Source organism: Odocoileus virginianus, chromosome 29 (genome assembly GCF_023699985.2).
Source record: "Odocoileus virginianus isolate 20LAN1187 ecotype Illinois chromosome 29, Ovbor_1.2, whole genome shotgun sequence".
In the NCBI taxonomy this organism is placed as follows: domain Eukaryota; kingdom Metazoa; phylum Chordata; class Mammalia; order Artiodactyla; family Cervidae; genus Odocoileus; species Odocoileus virginianus.
This window is the reverse complement of record NC_069702.1, coordinates 16,135,846-16,157,154: the sequence shown is the minus strand read 5'-3', so window position 1 is coordinate 16,157,154 and position 21,309 is coordinate 16,135,846. Positions and strand designations below refer to the sequence as shown.

The 21,309-nt window shown below is 36.7% G+C and overlaps 1 protein-coding gene across 3 annotated transcripts in view; it reads left to right on the top strand.

Annotated features, from left to right (window-relative positions):
- Positions 1-21,309, top strand: part of ARHGAP24 (Rho GTPase activating protein 24) — a 545,723-nt gene that overhangs the window by 87,847 nt on the left and 436,567 nt on the right. For all 3 annotated transcript variants that reach the window (XM_070458184.1, XM_070458186.1, XM_070458185.1), the window contains exon 2: positions 215-414. In XM_070458184.1, the coding sequence (XP_070314285.1) occupies positions 235-414 (180 nt within the window). In that variant the 5' untranslated portion in view covers positions 215-234. The remainder of the gene's footprint in view (positions 1-214; positions 415-21,309) is intronic.

Here is a 21,309-nt window from a genome sequence, read left to right as displayed (position 1 = left end):
ACACGAGGAACTCTGTCCAAGTTTCCTCCAGGAATATCGTTGTCACAGTTGTGGTTTGCTTCTAGAAAACTGGTATGTGAGTTGATGTGCATTTTTCACTATTCCTCAAGCGTTTGTTGTTGTTGTTGCTGTTTTTAAGGGACGGGTAATTTAAGAGGGGGTCGGCTACATCAGCGCACCTTATTTTTGTTGTTGTTTTTTGTTTGCTACATAGGGAAGTCCATCAGCTTGATAATGGAGGAGAACAATGACTCCGTGGAGAACTCCCCGCAAGGCCCAGGGAGGAACAATGCTGTGAAGTGTGGGTGGCTGAGGAAGCAAGGAGGCTTTGTCAAGACTTGGCATACCCGCTGGTTTGTGCTCAAGGGTGATCAGCTCTATTACTTCAAAGACGAAGATGAAACCAAGCCCTTGGTAAGTAGGAGAAAATAAAAAGCACCGTAGTGCTTAGTAGCCCAAGTGGTGGGGTTTGCTAGAAACTGTTGGAGACTGACGTCAACTGAATCTCCCGGATCTCCTTCAGTTCACTGGCATCTTTCACACTTTTACTCACTGTTTACTTTGGTTCAAGAGGATAAACTTGCTAACTGAGGCCAAGAGGAAAATTATACTTGTTGAATATTAATTTTGACTTTTACTAAGCTGGACCAAAATATCTGAGTTCCAGAGATCTCATAAATAAATTAGTAAGAATATCTTGGAAAGGTATTCAAAAAAATAAAAAGAATATTTCATATTGGTATCATGACAGTTACAGGGCATTTCCATACTTGTTACTGATTTCATCATAGCAAACCAGTAGGGGACATGCGGGTTATCGTATGAAAATATTAATGGACCTCAGTTAGAAGATATATGCTGTAGCCAAAGCATCTTTCCTTTTCTCAGAAGCAAGTTGAAAGATTTGAAGAAAAACTGTAAGTGAAACTTTAATTCCTGAGACACTGTCAATATCTGTTCTCTGGGGGCGTCTCTGTGCTTTAACTCGTATAAAATATGGATGTAGCGCTAAACCCAGACAACGTTGATACATCCAACCAGCATACGCAATATAATCCCCTGGGAATAGTTTCTGTGTTTCTTTGTGGTTTCTTAGTGGTCTTTTAGTTGCTTGTTTACTTCTCATTTCCTCAGCCACAGATCTTTGGGTTGCAATTAAGAGAGGAAAAATTCTCCATCCTTCCCTGTAGCTACTACAAGCTTTCTTAGCTGTGATCATTGCTTATCAATTGATGAAAGAAGATAAGAATGGAGGCATTCCCTCTGTGTTTTTCCTTCCTCTACATCTATAAAATACATAAGTAAGAGAAAAAATGTTTTAGAGTAGTTTACAAAAACATCCCTAACGGTATGTTCTTGGGGCTATTTTCCTTGTATTAAAATTTGAGAACTTAATTAGGAAGTCGGATCAAGGCTCTGCTTTAGTATTTTAAATTCCTCAGACATAATTTAACAAACTTCTCATTAGTTTAACTGAATTATTAATACATAAAAGTAGCAATGAAATTACATTCTCTGCTCATTTTTTGAAATTTCTTTTTTAGCATACCTTTACCAAGGCCAAGCATTTGACTAAGAATTGGTGTATATGTGTTATGAAATGCTTAAAATGTGAGGTAGGATTAGCCTCATGTATGAAGAAATCAATGCTTAGGTATAAAGCATATTACCCAGAGTTAGATAGTGGTGCCATATTTGCCTCTAGTTAAGTCCAAGTTCATATGTTCTCATAAGTAAGTTAATAAGAACATCCTGTATTGGTGTCATGACAGCTATAAGGCTTTCCCATAAGGACAGGGAAGCCTGGCATGCTGCAGTCCATGGGGTCACAAAGAGTTGGACATGACTGAGCAACACAATGACATTCCTTTCATCATAGCAAAACAGTGGGGAATGTGGGAGTTATTATTACAAATGAAGAAATCGTGGCTGAGATATGAAGCACCGTCATATAGAGATCAGAGGCAAAGGAGTCTTTTGTTTGTTATCTTATACTCTAGAGTTCTTTTCTCATGGTACCTTGTTTTATACTATGTAATACAGTAAGGTATTATCTTGAACATAAAATTATTTTTTACCAAACTGAGGTTAATGTAAGTAGAACATGGGCATTCATTATGGAAACTTTGATATGGAGAACCATGTTGAATACAGAAGGAGAAGGATGAGTAACATTCAATATTTTATCCAATGGACTTTTGTTCTGGCATGTTTTGGATGGGCTGGGTTGTTAATCAGAATGAGTACAAATTAAATAATTAGGTCTTATCTAGAATCTAAACAAAGGATTAGGGGAGCAAACGGAGGTTTTAGGAGCTGAGCGACTGGAGAACTGAAAGCAGACTAAACAATTGTTCTGACTCTTTGGTGAGTTCAACGTACCTTCTAGTACTGAAGATTGGCTATGATAGATCAAGATTGAGCTCAGTGTTTCTAAAATTTGAGAACTTGCAGATGTCAGAGAATATGTACATGAACCCCTTAAACTGTTCAAAGAGGATATTATCAAATTGCCTTGGTTATTGCCCTCTGTGGCGTTTCTCAGAAGATTGACAGAGTCATAGATAGTATTCTGTGCAATGTAGTTATTTTGATAAAAAGTTGGAAATTTAAATAAGAATGCAGAAACTTCTGATCAATTCAAATGAAATTGCCTCAAAGTGAAAATTAACTTAATTCATAGTATTTCTAAGATAAGCAGTATTTTGCTATTAGTATGTTACTAGTATTTGTAGACATAATATGTGAAACTAACAAAATAGACTTATATTGATAAGAAAATGCTAATTCTTATACAAATGAAACATAGATTACCATTATTCCTCTACAAAAAAGTTTTCATATTTTTTCTTCCTTATTATTATTTGTTAAAGATTTGCTGTTAATGAAGTATGATAATTTGGGATGAATAACTTTTAATTATTATTCATTTTTGGACCATCTTTCATGTAAGCACCAGGAATTTTGACATTGTACTTTTAAATTTTAATATTTTGCACTGATGTTTAGACATGTACACATAGAATCAGATGAAAACCGCAATGTCTATGTCAGAGGACGATTTGTAATTTGAAAGGATTGTGTATTTGTCCATGAATGGATTAATTTCTTACTTTAAAGTGAATTCTTTAAGTGAGAAATAGATGCCTGCCTGACACATTGTAAGTGCAAGGCACATTTTCGGATGAGTTGGTGAGTCAATAAATGATATCTGTAGCCAAGCAGGGTTGGGCCAGGGTCAGGTGCTATAACATGGACTATTTTCAGCTTCATATATAAAAATCATAACCTCTTTTTCAGTGAGGTTTAAATCACATTAAAAAAAATCCTGTAGTAAAAAAAAAAAAAATCACGTAGTGACATATCATAGAGTAACTCTAAAACATTCAATAAGTAACAATTGAAAACCTTGGGAAAATGTTAAAACAGGGAAAAAATGTTATAAAACTCCTCACTTTATAGATAAAGGATGCATGTGTGTTTGTGTGTGTGTGAGAGAGAGAGAGTTTGTGTGTATCAGCTAAGAGATATTGTTGGTGAGTAGCAAATAACAAACTGAAAATCAAATTTCCTTGCTCCTGATCCAGTGTTCCTTCAGCTTAGCCTTTTGCCTGCTCACAAATCCTCAGCTTTTCTTTAGATTTGTTTTCAGTCAGAAGGACTATTTTCAATATGGGCACCTCCAAGCCTAAGAATGCCCTTGGCCTTCGTATTTTTTTGCTGAGGGCTATTTCATTAATACTGGAGGAAACATCACTAATGAAATGAAAAAAATTTACTCTTCTGAGCATTCCTAACCAGCTGAAAAATTTCAATAAACTTAATCTGAATTGGTTTTCCTCTTTATTAACAGTATTTCTAAAATGAAATTAAAATCTTTGAAGTATGTGTCCCTCCTATCCTAGAAAAAGCTTATCAATTTATTTTAGTGAAACTTTCTCTGAGTTTCTCAACTCAATAAAGAGAGTCAAGCTCCATCATTATCCTTGTTATTTAAAACTACACATCTGTTGGGGAAAACATGTAAATAGAATTATAATTGTGACAGACTAACATATAAGTGTGAAGTACTCAGAAAGCACAGATATAACTAGTGCCAGGGCGACTGAATTGTGCCCCCCTCCATAATTCACATTAAAGTCCTAGCCACATGGAGGATTAGGATTTTAATGTGAATGGTGGTGGGTGGAGGGGTGGGCACAGTTCAATCCATAACACCTAATATGTTGAAAACCTATGTTAATGAATATACTTTTCTCAATTAAGTTTATCTGTACAGTCAATTTTCATGTCTACTAGAACCTAGTATATCTGATCTAGTACATTATAGAGTTAATCAGTTAAATTTAATATTGATATACCATGTTCTTATTCAGGTTGCACCTTGCTTCCTAAATATTCCACAATCTGGGCAAGTCTGGGAGCTTAGAAAGTCTCTAAACGGACTCTTGTATTTTCTTCTTGAGCAAAAGGTGAAAGCATCTCTAGGTTCTCCTTTCTCTGGGGACAGTACCTTTTTGTAAATGAGACTTTCCATCCTGTAGCCAGGCTTCCCCTGGCAGTATATTGGAGTTCTACCTCAAAGTGTAAGTGTTTTATATTTAAAATACATAAAACTCACTCCAGAAACTCCAGTGTTTGCAATTATCATGGAAACAGATTTTATTTGGAACAGATTTTAAAAATAAAGTTGATTTTGTTGTTTCTGAAAAAACCAACAGAATAGTGATGTATGTAGCCAATGTTTGAACATACACCAATGTATCCATAATGTCTGTTACTCATAGGCCACTGCTGTAAGCATTTTATATACTGTATTTTTAAAAATATTTGTTTAATATGTTTTCTATTTTTAATCTTTAAAATAAAGTCCTATTTATACAGAGAAAAAAGTTAAAAATTATACTGTACATAAGAATTTATTTAAAAAGAAATCTTTCATCTATCTTGCATAACCCTAGGAGTTCTGGCTAGCTACGAAAAATGTTTTAAAACATATTTTAAACTAAGCTTGTGACAATATCTGTATGGCTATTTTTCATTAATAATCATGACTATGGCCTTATAGATATTATAATAGAGGGGATGAAGCTGAATCATAGATAAAATGTGATTATAAAAATAAAGCAGTTATATAGATTTTGTTAAATGAATCTAGTGATAAATTCCTAGTGCTTTTTGGGAACAATTTGCTTTACTTCTATCCTGAAGTATACTATTACTTAAATAACTGCCAAGTCTCAAGTTTGGCCATCTTAGTGAATATCTCTGATATACCTTGGGTGCTAGAACTTGACATATCCTGGAAAGCATCGATCTTCAGAAGCCAGCCTGGGACTCCTGATAAAATGACTAAAATCCAAACAGGCACTAACCCAATTAATCTAGTCTAGACTTCCTACAGCAGATATTGATCCAGTTGTGTGGGAAGGTTTTTTCTGGACCTGATGAAGATGACACTGTGTTATATCACACTAGATTTCCTTACCTTAAAGAACAAAGTGATTTTAAGTGAATTATAACCTGAATCCTGACTTCTAAATGTGCGAGAATTGATTACTGATTTAAGAGTAAACTCTTAATTTTATATATCTAATGAAATGTGAGTTAATGAAATCTAGAAATCTCTAAGGTAATTGGTGTTCTCTGTTAAAGCATATGAGCCAGAAGCAGCCAAAGTGCTGATTATGTGGGTAAAATAATGCTGGAAACACACATAACTGACTTTCTGTATGTGTGTGTATGTGTGTTAGTTGCTCAGTCATGTCTGACTCTTTGTGACCCCATGGACTGTAGCTCGCCAGGCTCCTCTGTCCATGGAATTGTCCAGGCAAGGTCTTCCTGACCCAGGGATCGAACCCACATCACTTATGTCTCCCACTTTGGGAGGTGGGTTTTTTACCACCTGAGCTACCAGGAAAGCCCAACTGACTTTTGGTGTAGCATCTAAGTCTCTTGGCATCTTAAAAGACACATAAGAAGGATTTGTGTGTCATCATAAAATTTTAGGAACTCTTACCTCTTTCCTAGAAATCTTATCAAGGTAGTGTTATTAGTAGTGAATGTTTTATTCTGTTATTGGCTGAATAATTTTTTATTGCTTATAGAAGTCACCTAGGCATGGCGTTTTATTTGAGTGTGGGTAAAAACATAGGCTTTTGAGTCACTTTATTTGGGTTGAATCTTGATTCATCTACCAAATAACTATGATATATTAGGCTGAATAAGTTGGTTTAAACTTCAATTCACTAATCTGTACAATGGGAAAAGATTAGTACCTACCTATGACATTGTTAAGAGGTTTATGTGAGATAATTTATGTAAAGAATTTTAGAAAGCAGTAGCATATAGTAAATATAAAATAAATGTTAGCTATTTTTATAACATTAATTTGACAAAAAAGAATCTATTTCTTGAGATGGTCATACTCATCATTCTTTCATTTGGTTTTTTCAACATATATTTATAGATTTCTAATGTTCCTGCAGTTATTATGCTAGATTCTAGAAACAAAAGATGATATAACTGTTACTGTAAAAAGATAGACCTCCCCAAACAAACAAGGATTTAAAATGAAGTTTCTTTCTTTCTCAGGTGAAAGTGCAAAGTGATTCTTAGTAAGTGAGGAGGTCTGCTTCAAATAACTGTTTAGAAACTTAAGCTTCTGGTGATTTTGCAACTTTAACTTTTGGCTTTGAAATTTGTCATGGGATCATCTCCTTTCCAGTAATCTAGAAAGAGTATAAAGTAGACTACTGCATAGAAGGATTAGATAGACCACTTGGAGCGGAAGTGCCTCTTATCACTTCTATTCATATTCCGTTAGTTGGGACTGGGTCACATGATCATGCCTAACCGCACAGGAGGCTGGGCATGTACCCGCTTTATCCTGGGTCAGAGGAGGACACGGGTATGGAAAAAGAGCTAGCTGTCACTGCCACAGATGATCAACTAATACTAAAAAATATCCATAAAGATGGCATTCAGTTCCAGTGGCTGTTATAGTCAACTGCAGTTACCATACAATTTAATGAGTATTTAAATAAAGAAAGTATAGAGAACATTTAGGAAGCAACAGAAAGGGGGCATCTATAACCACTTCAAGGTTCAGGGAGAGTCTTTCTAAAGAAGATATATTTAACTTCAGAAATGAAGGAGAACATAACATTGTTATAAGCAGTTTGGTTGATATATGTGTCAGAATTAAAGGTGTAGGTCATGGCCCTTTGGTAGATGGTTGATGATTTGATAACCATAATAATGGTTAAGTATTTCAGCATCTTAGAAAGGAGACAAGCAGGGATGAGAGATGAATTTGGAGATGTAAACACAGACAAGTCTGTTGCAAGTCCAGTAAGCAGTGCTAGAGATTGTTTATTTTCTTCTGAGACCTTACATTTCCCCTTGGTTTTATGTGCATATTTTTCTTGGTTTATTGGATTTAGAGCCAAACAGTGAAAATAGGGCTTATTCTATGTGCATCTCACTGTTAAGGCATCCAAAATGTTCACCTATCCAAAAAGGCCTCCTCCAACAGTTTTACAGTTCTGTCTGTTTGTATTGTTTATTATTTTGTATAGTGCAATAATTGCAGAAAAATGATTGGAAAGCGACTTGCCACAAACGCTTGGCCTTCTGTCATCCATTATTACCTAGCCATGAATCCCATCAGGTCACTTTTGACTGTAAGAGGAAAAGTGGAGAAAATCTGTTGCTGCTAGAAAGGATACTTAACGTGAAAGAGTAGCAAAGGATGTCTTGGATGAAGGGAAACTGATGGATGGGCATGGTGGGCAGAGGAATCAGTGTGAGAGATTTCATTCTCATACTTTCCTCAGAATTGACTTTGCTCAATGCAGACATTTCTCTGGAGAGTGGTTGAGCCCAGTTGTTTTGTTTATAGCGTCTTGTGTCAGACTGCCTGTGTTCAGCCTAGATTATATCACTAGTGATGGGTCTGTGGTAAGTTACTTGTTGTTTACTTGGATAAGTTACACATCTGTAAACTATGAGTAATAATAATACCTATCTCATAAGTAGTTGTTAGCCTCCATGAAATGATGTTTCTAGAATATTTATTCAGTACTTGGTCACATATTAATCACTCAATGTGTGTGTGTAATCAATCACTCAGTCGTGTCCAACTCTGTGACCCCATGGACTGCAGCCCACCAAACTCCTCTGTCCATGGAATTTTCTAGGCAAGAACACTGGAGCGGGTTGCCATTTCCTACTCTAGAGCATCCTCCTGACCCAGGATCAAACCCATGCCTCGTATGCCTCCTGCATCGGCAGATGGATTCTTTACCACTGTGCTACCAGCTGTTGTTGTTTCTGCCACCACTGCCACAGTCAACATTATCATCACCATCATCATTTTCATCATCTTTTACCATCAGAATACTCTGACACAGCAGTTTAGAAATCAACATCTCTAATAAATACCTTATTTATTGTATAACAAAATGGAAATGGTAGATGATCAGCCATTGTAAGTAATGCTAACATTGGAGCAGAAGATAACTTGTTTTCCCTTGTGATCTATGCTGCCAATGCACTGAATTTAAATGGATTCTCAAAAAAAAAAAAAAAGCTAATGCTAAATTCTGTAGTATATCTTTTCTCTTTGTTTAAATTACTTTTGGGGCCCCTTCAGAGCTTACCAAAATGATTTTGATGACAGCTCAGGAGGCTTGAAGGATTCTTTTTGCAAAACTGGACCGACCCAGAGGGAAGCAGCCCTAACTTTCTCATCTCACTCACAGCACTTATTCCTGAAGAACAATTTAGAGAGAGAACTACTGGAGTTGAATCCCTTGAGTTCTGCTTCTAACATTTACTTATTGACTGAAGGCTTTTGTGTTTGTCGTGGAATTCAATAAGTAGAACCAGATAATCCATATGCCGTCTCATTAGCATAAATAGGTTTATTTCCATCACCCCAACTAGTGGAGAACAGAATTTAGGGGAAAAATTAATGGTTGGAAATGTAATTTGAATGTTTATATTTTTAGTGTTTAGAGTAATATATTTTAGAGGGTTACTTTTTCTCCCCCAGTATATAAAGTATTTCATAGCTATTTGCTATTTATTTTCTTTCAGATTTCTTTTGAGCACTCAATCTTTCTGTCCCTTCTTCTTTAGCTTTATTCTGCATAAATTCAGATGGTCTCTATTTTCCAATGTTATTTCCATATGTTTATTTATTCAGTGACAATCAATTGTAAACTACATAAGTTATAATTTATGAAACATTTTGTATCAGTTTTTGTGTAAAAGGAAGCAATCCTGGTTACTTGAATTATTATTCTTACCTTCTGATTTTTGGTTTCTTTCCCTTAGCATAATATTCTCAAGGCTAATCCATGTTGTATCTGTATTAGCACTTCATTTCCTTATATGGCCTAATAATATGCCATTGTAATGATATACCACGTTTTATATATATCCATTCTTCAGCTGACAAACATTTGGGTTGTTTCCCACTCTGGGGCATTTATGAATAACACTGTTGGGAGCATTTATGTACAAGGTTTTGTGTAGTCATACATTTTCATTTCTCTTGGTTATATACATAATAGTGGGTTTGATGGGATATATAGTAACTCTGTGTTTAACCTTTTGAGGAAATACTACCATTTTTTTATTATTAAATTCAAACCTAATTTAAAACTCAGGCCTCATGCTTGATTTAAATCTCATTTATGTCCCTCTAAGAATCAGCCTGCTAATGCAGGAGAGGTGGGTTTGATCCCTGGGTTAGGAAGATGCCCTGGAGAAAGAAATGGCAACCCACTCCAGTATTCTTAACCTAGGAAATCCCGTGGACAGAGGAGCCCATGAGGTCACAAAAGAGTCAGACATCACTTAGCAACTAAACAGTAACAACGACACACCCTAACCCAGTGCTTGCCGGCCGTGATGGCTTACCTCACATAGAGAGGAAGCAGAGGTAGACTTTTTCTCCCCTCTCTCCAGCACTGGGTGTGTGTGTGTGTGTGTCTACACATGTGTGAGGACCATGAATTGGGTACCCTTTTCTTCTCTTTGACATCTCTGGACCGGCAGGGAGGAAGAATAAAAAAGGACAAATGCATCTCTTCCTAAGAGCCTATGGCTATAAGGAGACTACAGGGCCGTCTTGGTTATTCTTGTTTCTCTGGCTAACTTGTGGCTGTTTATGAGCATCTTGACCACTCAGGATGTTGGACATGGGTCTGCATCTTGTTCTCTTTTTTCACCCTTTGGCTCTCATGAGCAGTGCACTCACAGCTTCTTGCTCCTAAGAACTCATTGCCAGGCCACCCGCCTTCCCTGCTCAAACTTGAGCTCCTGGATATCCAGGCATGATCATCATGATCAAAAAGTTCAAGTTTTTAGAAAAACCCAAACCACCTCTTTGGCCCACCAATAAATTTTAACTGTGTTAAATTATTTCTTTTAAACTCTTTATTCCTGTTTGTGTCATAGTCATAGAAGAGCTTAATGGAATCAATTCAATGTATCAGCAAAACCCTCCGCTCAGCTTTGTGAACCTATTCAGTTCAGTTCAGTCGCTCAGTCATCTCTGACTGTTTGCGACCCCGCAGACTGCAGCACTCCAAGCCTCCCTGTCTATCACCAACTCCTGGAGCTTACTCAAACTCAGGTACATTGAGTCGGTGATGCCATCCAACCACCTCATCCTCTGTCATCCCCTTCTCCTTCCACCTTCAATCTTTTCCAGCATCAGGGTCTTTTCAAATGAGTTAGTTCTTCGCATCAGGTGGCCAAAGTGGCCAAAGAGGCCAAAGAATTTGAGCTTCAGCATCAGTCCTTCCAGTGAACCTGTATTCCTACTTAAATTTGTTTTTTTAAATATGGGATCACACATGCCTAAATAATGTTTCATCCCTCATTGAAATTAAAAAAAATATATATCGGATAAGTAGATGCACATCTTCTGCTTGGCCTACCTTGTGATCAGTTTTGAGAAATTGTCAAGTAGATGACTAGAATGAAGAATCCATAGGTGTGAGCTAACTGACCTAGATATGGGTTGGATATGCAATAGTCCTGACCTTACTTCCCATAGACACTGAGTATTTGAATAAATCAACATAAATTGCCAACATCCACTGGATCATCAAAAAAGCAAGGGAGTTCCAGAAAGACATCTATTTCTGCTTTATTGACTATGCCAAAGCCTTTGACTGTGTGGATCACAATAAACTGTGGAAAATTTTGAAGGAGATGGGAATACCAGACCACCTGATCTGCCTCTTGAGAAACCTGTATGCAGGTCAGGAAGCTACAGTTAGAACTGGACATGGAACAACAGACTGGTTCCAAATAGGAAAAGGAGTACGTCAAGGCTGGATATTGTCACCCTGCTTATTTAACTTATATGCACAGTACATCATGAGAAATGCTGGGCTGGAGAAAGCACAAGCTGGAATCAAGATTGCTGAGAGAAATATCAATAACCTCAGATGTGAAGATGACACCACTCTTCTGGCAGAAAATGAAGAAGAACTAAAGAGCCTCTTGATGAAAGTGAAAGAAGAGAGTGAAAAATTTGGCTTAAAGCTCAACATTCAGAAAACTAAGATCATGACATGCAGTCCCATCACTTCATGGAAAATAGATGAGGAAACAGCGGAAACAGTGGCTGACTTTATTTTTGGGGGCTCCGAGGTCACTTCATATGGTGATTGCAGCCATGAAATTAAAAGACTCCTTGGAAGAAAAGTTATGACCAACCTAGACAGCATATTAAAAAGCAGAGATAATACTTTGTCAACACAGGTCCATCTAGTCAAGACTATAGTTTTTCCAATGGTCATGTATAGATGTGAGAGTTGGACTGTGAAGAAAGCTGAGCACCGAAGAATTGATGCTTTTGAACTGTGGTGTTGGAGAAGACTCTTGAGAGTCCCTTGGACTGCAAGGAGATCCAACCAGTCCATCCTAAAGGAGATCAGTCCTGGGTATTCATTGGAAGGACTGATGTTGAAGCTCAAACTCCAGTACTTTGGCCACCTGATGCGAAGAGCTGACTCATTTGAAAAGACCCTGATGCTAGGAAAGGTTGAGGGCGGGAGGAGAAGGGGACGACAGAGGATGAGATGGTTGGATGGCATCACCGACTCAATGGACATGGGTTTGGGTAGACTCCAGCAGTTGGTGATGGACAGGGAGGCCTGGCGTGCTGCAGTTTGAGGGGTCGCAGAGTCGGACACGACTGAGTGACTGAACTGAACTGAACATAGCCCTAACTTGACTGTTATTTAGCATTCAGAAGCTTCTCCAGGGAAGGCCGGAAACATCAGCTGTAAGACTCTAATACATTTTCAGGCAGTTTTGCAGTGCCAAAATTCCTGTATCTATTTTTGAACTTTTTTTTGCTAGTTGTTTTAATTTTTTTAATGATTAGACTTAAGACTTACATTTTCCTTTAGATTTTAATGAGAAAGTTGACATCCTGTAAAATTCTGTGTTTTATAAAATACATAGTGCTGCAGGAGCCAAAGTTTCCTCCTGTGTTATGGACTTAATTCTTCCATTATGGAGCATATCATCCTGACTTAGTCAGTTTTCTCAGGACTTCCTCTGTTAAATGAGGAGATTAATCTGATGGCTTCAGAGCTGCTCTTTGATTCCAGGTTTCTAGAAGTTTTCTTAGCCCCACAAATGCAGCTGCTTTCTAGAAATTAAACTTTCGTAATTCTTCCACTGAACTAATCCTTTTATTTTTTTTCCCAAATCTTTGCATTTGCCTATTAAATATGCATGGAATATCCACAGATATTTTGGAACTGGGGCACTTTACCTTTTAGCATACTGGGGGAAAATGAGCTGTCCATTTTCCAATCAGGCAAAGATTTCACAAATGTTCCAAGTGTTCTGTGTTAGTTTGCATCTTGAATATTTAAACAAAAATCTTCACTGAAGGCAGTTTTAGTCATTATCACAGGTATAACATAATTCCACATCTAAAATACTGTTTTCAAAATTTCCTCTTTGAGATGTCATCATTTCATATGTAATTGTGATAAAAATACAATGCTTATTTAAAATATTTTTCTCTTTTTAATTGTTTAAAAATAATTGATGATGTTTTAAAGATATAAAGAATTATTTTGCTCCCTCTGAAGCCTTTTCCTTCCAAAATTATGAGATGCAAAACTCATGAAATAGAAAACTTGGCTGGGTTTTTAAACATGCATAAATCATTCATCAGATTGTCGTTTACTGTTTGAGATTCTATCAATGAATTCCTTTTTCAAAGCATAGACTGTGAAATTCTCTGTGTCCTTGTCCGAAACACTTACAGAGGGGATGTCAATTAAATATCAGGTATTCATTTATAAATCTTGTAATGCATCATAATATTACTGGGTAAGGAAACTCAAATACATATCTGTCAAAATACATAATATGAACTGAAAGTTGCAACATATTTTAATTAAGACTTTATGAATCACATAATTTGTTTTGATCATAGAAATAATTATTGGCAGAAACAGTATTTGTTGCCTTTCCAGATTTACACATCTCTGATCAGTTATTTTAATAGAAGTTTCATTTTTATTTCTTTTTTTTTCTCTTTTTTTTTTTCATTTGTTTTTATTCTGGAGCGGAAATGGCAGCCCACTCCAGTATTCTTGCCTGGAAAATCCCATGGACAGCAGAGCCTGGTAGGCTGCCGTCCATGGGGTCGCAAAGAGTCAGACACGACTCTAATTGCTTTTCAGTATTGTAGTGGTTTTTGCCATACTTTGACATGAATCAGCCATGGATTTACATGTGTTCCCCATCCTGAAGCCCCCCTCCCACCTCTCTCCCCATCCCATCCCTCTGGGTCATCCAGTGCACCAGCCCCGAGCACTTGGATAAAACTGGAGCCCATTATACAGAGTGAAGTAAGCCAGAAAGAGAAACACCAATAGAGTATACTAACACATATATATGGAATTTAGAAAGATGGTAATGATAACCCTATATGCAAGACGGAAAAAGAGACACAGATGTACAGAACAGACTTTTGGACTCTATGGGAAAAGGCAAGGGTGGGATGATCTGAGAGAACAGCATCAAAACATGTATATTATCAAGTGTGAAATAGATCGCCAGTCATTTTTATTTCTGACCTGTTCTCCCCCCTTGTAGATTGGGAAATAGGAATATGCTATCTCAAGTAGTTCAGTAATAAAGAATCTGCCTGCCAAATGCAGGAGACGTGGTGGGCTCCATCCTTGGGTCAGGATGGGAATGACAACCCACTTCAGTGTTCTTGCCTGGAAAATCCCATGGATAGAAGAGCCTGGTGGTCTTAAGTCCAGGAAATCACAAAGAGTAGGATATGACTGAGCACAATGCTATCCTTGAGGGCTTGTATTTGGTAGCATTTCATATAATTGATACTTTTCTAACTTTTGTTTTGATGTATCTCTGAAAATCTCAGATTCTCTCTTATGAATTATATTAGTGATTTTACTAAATGCTCAGGAACTAATGTAGTAATTAGCTTTTTTATTTTAAAGTGAAACAAAGTCAAGCCCCAATTCCTCAATTTCAAATATTAAAGAGGCAATTAAAAATAATTTCAGGTAATAAAAATTGAAGATATTTTTAATAGATAATGTGACTCTAGCTTTCCAGGGAGATGAAAGGAGGCAAATTTTTTTTGTGTGTGTATGGTTATGTGTTGTGTCCTTTGTTCACTATCCTATTTATATTATTATCTCATTAATTCTTATAGTACTATTACACTCTATGCAGTTTTTCTGTGTAAGACTGAGCTTCATAAGGGTTAAAATAATCTATGTTACAAAGATAACAAGTGGCAGAACTGGGCAGAACAGTGAAATAAATAATAAAAGAAGGTCAGAAAGAAAAAAAATATGTTCCTAGAAGGCGAACAGGATCTAAACTAGAGTTGAGATGTTTTTGAGCAGATTTATTTATCAAATAAGGGAGAGAAAAAAAAGAAATGGATGTATAGGAATGTAGTTTGCATGGGATCCTGATGAAGAACCCATCATTTTAACTAATGATGACAATTTAGAGGCATCCTTGAGTTCTAGGAATTAGGTTAATAACTTTTAATTTCTGTGGAGAGGTCCTAGGATAGGAGATGTTAGCTTCTGTAGATGATACCTGGCAGCTTAGGACATGTCCTCAGAGTGTGCAGCCAAGATGGGATAAAGACCCTGCTAAAACCCACCTGTATTCAATGTTTACAGTCATTCATGAAAGGAGCCTCTGTTAGCTGTGTAGGCATTTCCGGGTGGTCCCCACTTCTAGTTATTTCATATTATCCTGCTCAGATCCATTAACACCGCCTGACATAAACCTGAGTTTTATTTCTGGCTGTCTTTACAAACTCATACAATGAAGAGACTTCATGGACAACAAGCAGATGTGATGTATTCTGTTTCTGATACAAGACAAACGTGATACCAAGCAGTGGCTGATGACTGTTCACTGAATTACTATCTGTAAAGTGGAAATGCCTAATCAGGAAATGTACCAGGGACTGTCTTCTTAGGCATGTGGCAGGGAGCTGGGGAGAACATGTACTAGCTTGTCAAAACCATTGCCCATTGAGGGCATTTTCACTGGTCATTGCGATTCCCACTCATGGGCTCCCACTAATGGGTTAAAAAGAATAATCTGGAACATTTGCCGACGTTAATCCTCATCCCTCTTTCACTCCCCACCCGCACTTCCCAACATGAGAATCCCTGGAATCAAACACTGAAAAAACAGAATGGAGAATGATAAAACAGCAAGACAGAGATGCAGAGACAAAAAAAAGAAACTCAGAGAAATTCAGGGAGTCATAAACTGTTTCTCCAGTGAGGGATGAGGATCAAGTCTTTTGTATAGTGGGCCAAGAACAAACTAGATGCAAAGAATAAAGAGATAATGGCTCTTTTTCCTTCTAGATATTCCCCATGCTAGAGCATTTAGTACCTAATTCATGTCGACAGTGATAATTAATTAAAAAAATAACATCATCTAGTAGATCACATTAATGTTGATAATTTATACTGACAATTGGTTATGATAAGGAAGACAACCTGTAACACGTAATAGTAACATAGTAAAGAGCTATGAAGGGAATGAATAGATACATAGACAATAATGATGCCGAAATGTGTTGGAGGACTCTGAGGAGCTCTGATTCTTTATGTCTCAGAGTGTGCACAGAAGAGCATATCCTAGGAGTCATTAACTTACTGAAATCATTGGACAAGATGTGGGTCTCACGCTATCATTTATTGTTTGGTGGCATGTCTCCGGCTTCTGTTGCATGGTTTTGTTGCTTGGTTTTGTGGTTAAGCAAACCTGCTTTCTTGAGTGATCCTTAACTTACAGTGGATCTGTAACTCCCATACTTTTTTTCTTTATAATTACTAGAATCTCTTGAGGGATTAACTATTTAACCACCTACTTTGTCTCTTTACTCTGTCCCTATCAGTATCATAAACTTGAGTTCAACATGAATATCTAACTCTTCAAAGTATATGGTTATAAAAGATCGTTATGGAAAAGTACACATTTTTCAAGTGATGACACTCTTACCTGAGATTGTTTTAAATTCGTAATGGGGATTAAATCTCTGTTGTTTTTTTTTTGTCTAAGGTTGAAAAACATTAGTCCTATATTTTATTGTTCATGCAAGTTTCTAACTAATGCTTGAGAGGGAGTTATAAAGGCAGTGATTGCCGAAGTCTTTGTATCCTGAATACTTAGTCTTTCTTTCTGACCCATAAAGTTTCTTTTAATACTGAGCTGGTTTAAAATGGAAAAACATGAGAAGTTGTCTCTTCTCTAAAGGCCATCAGGTGATATTCTTAGAGATAAATCACCTGCAAAATAAAGCTTACAGGTGAAGATAACTTTGTAAACAAAATTGCACTGGGCATATGATGGATAGAGGTTTTGTAAACTCCACCACCTCCTTTTAGCTTCTGTGGGCATTTGTGTGGGGGTGAATTACATTTGATAATAAATGGGATTTGGGTCTAGCAAGGATTAGAGGACCTGAATTTAATCTTAACTCTGCTTACTAAAAACCTAAACAATTAATCTGGAGACTCATTTGCTCATCTTAAAAAGGAAACAAAACAAAAAACAGAAGATTGCACTGGAGAATTTCTAATATATTTTTAGCTTGAAATTTTAATAACTGTTGAAAGGCATCTTTTATTAATGTTCCAAAATTCTTTTACCCAATACAAAAAAAAAAAAAAAAAGCCAGAAGACAGAACATTATAGCATTAGTAAACTTGACTAGGTAAAATACATTTTTATTTTTTATGTTTAATATTGGAGCAAGCTCTTTTTATCATATAATTATGATAATGACCAGTTTGGAGGCATGTCTGAAAACTTACCAAATAACGAATCTGGATCTTATTAAGAACTTCTACACCTCAGGCTAATCCATTAGCAACAGATGTATACACCTTTCATTTTCTTTGGTTCTCAATATCAAGCTGTTCTCATTTCTGATCCTCTTTTGAACCTTATAATTCCTCTTTGGATGTAGCTAGAGCCATATCTTTGCATTGAGTTGGTTAGAGTGGAGACCTGCTGTGCTTCAGAGAAATCAGCTTGACAGATCTTTGTTAAATATATCACAAGGAAACGTTATCCTTTACAACAAAAGTAAAGGATATTGTGTGAATTTTGAGAGAAATTTTACATTTTGTGGTTTTGGTGCCTTTTTTAGTGTGAGATGGCCACCGTCAAAATACTCTGATAGAAATACCCAGTACATACTAATCCTGTATGCTACAGAATGCTTTTAAAGTAGATTCAAGAGTTTAAAATAGAATGTAGATTTTAATTTTTTAGATATTTTCCTTTTAATTATGTCTTTATTTATTTTTTCATTTATTTTTATTAGTTGGAGGCTAATTACTTTACAATATTGTAGTGGGTTTTGTCATACATTGACAAAAATTATAAGTCTAGAAGTTAAATTTAATATTTTTCAAAGCCATTTTGTAAATTTCCATACCATGCCATATTTGTGTACCAGTTACTATATTTTTCGCATGTTCAGTTTGATTATCTCCTTTTCAAGAAGGAAGAAGTCTCTCTGAAAGCAATGCTCAATATGTGAGTGCTAGAGAATGAATTGTTAGCCCAGAGATGCTAATATTTAGAGCATGACTATTTAATGTAGATGAGATTTTAATTCATTTGGAAAGGGAAAGCTTCCTTCTCTCCTCCCTTTCTTTCTTGTTCCTTTCTTCTTTCTCTTGCTTCCTCCTTGTCTTCTGTCTTTAATTAAAATAAACCCTCATTGAGTACCTGCCATCTGGCATATTTGCCCTCCCAAATAATATATATTATAGTAGATCAAGTTTTACTCCCTACAGTCTTTATCAGAATTATCAGTGCACATAGAAGTAGACCTAAGGGTATATTTAAAATTTAACATTAATACTCTTACTTTTTTCAGTACATTTGCCACAGTTCTTATGTATAGAAAAAAGTTAAAGAGTAGTGAAATATAAATAAAAATCCTTGGTCTTAGTTTCCACATTTGTAAAATGAAAGGGTTACTAAAATAGGTTATACTGCCCTTCCCTACAGTTAGCACCACTAACCTGTAGTATTTACAGTTGTAACTGATTTGCTAGCACTTCTGGGGGACTGGTAATCACGCCCCTACCAGTGATCACCTGCTTTCCATTTTATCAAAAACTCACACATTTCCATGACATTCAGTCTGGGATTAGGGAGTGAGTCTGGGAAACCAGAATGGCAAGTGTAGTATCAGAGGGCCCAACTTGCTCCTGTGTCAATAAGCTAGGAGGTGTGTCACAAGTTGTTGATTAAACTATTAAAGCTTGAGAAAATTTCACTTGTTCAAGTATCTCAGTGCATTCAACATTGTCTCTGTACTACGGGCACTCTGACATTCTTCATGGAAAGAGAAAAGGATGAAATTGCAGATAAGGCCCTGAGAATTGACCTTAAGTATAACTTTGTCAAAGGATTGGTGTGAGCATTAAATAGTAGTTGTGAGTTACTACATATAAGGTACTTAGCATAGTATATGGCATGTAGGAAATACTTAGAGTATGTTAGTTAATAGTATTTCTAGACCATGAACAATCAACATCCACAAAGACAACAAGCTTACATTATTATTAGCTTTACTACCAATTACTTAACATCACAGCAGAAGCAAAAATAAGTTTGAAAACCTCTGGCCTAACATACAGTCTAATGTACCAATGATCTTAGGCTTGGTTTGTCAGAAGTGGGTCCTCTTCTTTTCTAACTTCAAGGCAGACTTGTCCACTCCATCCCAGCACTCCTTTCTCACTAGGCTGGTAAGTGCATTGAAATCTTTCTTAATACAGCATTCCAGGCAGTCACAAAAAAGTCATTCAGGTTTTTCATGAGAGATGAAATCTACCTCCCAGCCTTGCCTTAGATTGAATAGCTATTGAATTGGCCCTCTAATCCACATGTAAGGAAAGGAATCTTGTTTTCTGTCTCAGGGTACTTACTAAAATAACTTCCATCTCTTCTGAATACAAGCATAAGAATGTCAAGAACTCATTAGAATTCATCATCAGCATCAATACTCATGGTCAGTCTTGTCTAGCTCTTTGGACAAGAGCTAATCTTAAGGACTGTAGCCTGCCACACTTCTCTGTCGTGGGATTTTCCAGGCAAGAATACTGGAGTGGGTTACCACTTCCTCCTCCAGGGGAACCTTCCTGACCCAGGGATTGAACCCGCATCTCCTGTGTCTCCTGCATTGAAAGCAGATTCTTTATCACTTGAGCCACTGGGGAAGCCAATAGTGGCTTATTCTCTCTAAAATATATGGCAAGCAAGTATTTTGTAACCCCACAAAAGTCACCTATCATTTTCCAATGCATTCACCAATGCCAGTAAGTTAACAAAACAGAATGAAAACATTATTTAAAATTTACTTAACTGTATACAGGTACAAAAAAGAGACTAAGTGGAACACAAAATCCATTCATATGAAAGGTAATCATGTAATCAATGTGGAAAAGTGAGTTTAGGGACTTCCCTGATGGTCCAGTGGCTAAGACTTCACCTTGTAATGCAGGGGGTACAGGTTTGATCCCTGGTTGTGGAGCTAAGACCCCACATCACATATCTCACAGCCAAAAAAAAAAAAAGCTAAAGCAGAGGTAGTAAAAAATTCAATAAAGACTTTAAAAATGGTCAGCATCAAATAAAAATCTTTTAAAAAAGAAGAAAAAAGAGACTCAGCTGACAAACACTGCAATCCTATATACTTTCCTTTTTTTTTTTCATTTATTTTTATTAGTTGGAGGCTAATTACTTTACAATATTGTAGTGGGTTTTGACATACATTGATATGAATCAGCCATGGATTTACATGTATTCCCCATCCCAATCCCCCCTTACACTGTTGGTGGGAATGCAAACTAATACAGCTGCTATGGAGAACAGTGTGGAGATTTCTTAAAAAGCTGGAAATAGAACTGCCATATGACCCAGCAATCCCACTTCTGGGCGTACACACCGAGGAAACCAGATCTGAAAGAGACACGTGCACCCCAATGCTCATCGCAGCACTGTTTATGATAGCCAGGACATGGAAGCAACCTAGATGCCCATCAGCAGATGAATGGATAAGGAAGCTGTGGTACATATACACCATGGAATATTGCTCAGCCATTAAAAAGAATTCATTTGAATTAGTTCTAATGAGATGGATGAAACTGGAGCCCATTATACAGAGTGAAGTAAGCCAGAAAGATAAAGGACATTACAGCATACTAACACATATATATGGAATTTAGAAAGATGGTAATGATAACCCTATATCCTTTTTTTTTTTTTTTTTAAACAACCTCTTGCCGCTTTTGCTCTCTCCTGTGGACCCAAATCTGCCAAATATGTCCATGCTCACTACAACCAACTCTACCTCCTTTTTCACTCAGACTTGGACATTATTTGTCCAAGGGACATTAATGAACCTGAAAGAAAGGGACATTGCAGAACCTGAAACTTTGCTCTACTCCAATAAGTGGTACAAACTGAACTGCTAACCCAAACAAAACAAGGGAATAACCCCTTTCTCAGGTTGATGGAGTACATCAGGCAATGGGAAGCTCCTTTCCTTTCAGACATCCAATATATGAAGATTTCACTAGAAATAAATCTCTCTTGGGCAACCACAGACACATTGTTTATTTTGCCCAGTTCATTTTGTACCTAGAAATTGATAGCATAAGGCACCTAACAGTAAACAAATTAGATGGTATTTATAGTTACCTAGTAGGTGTA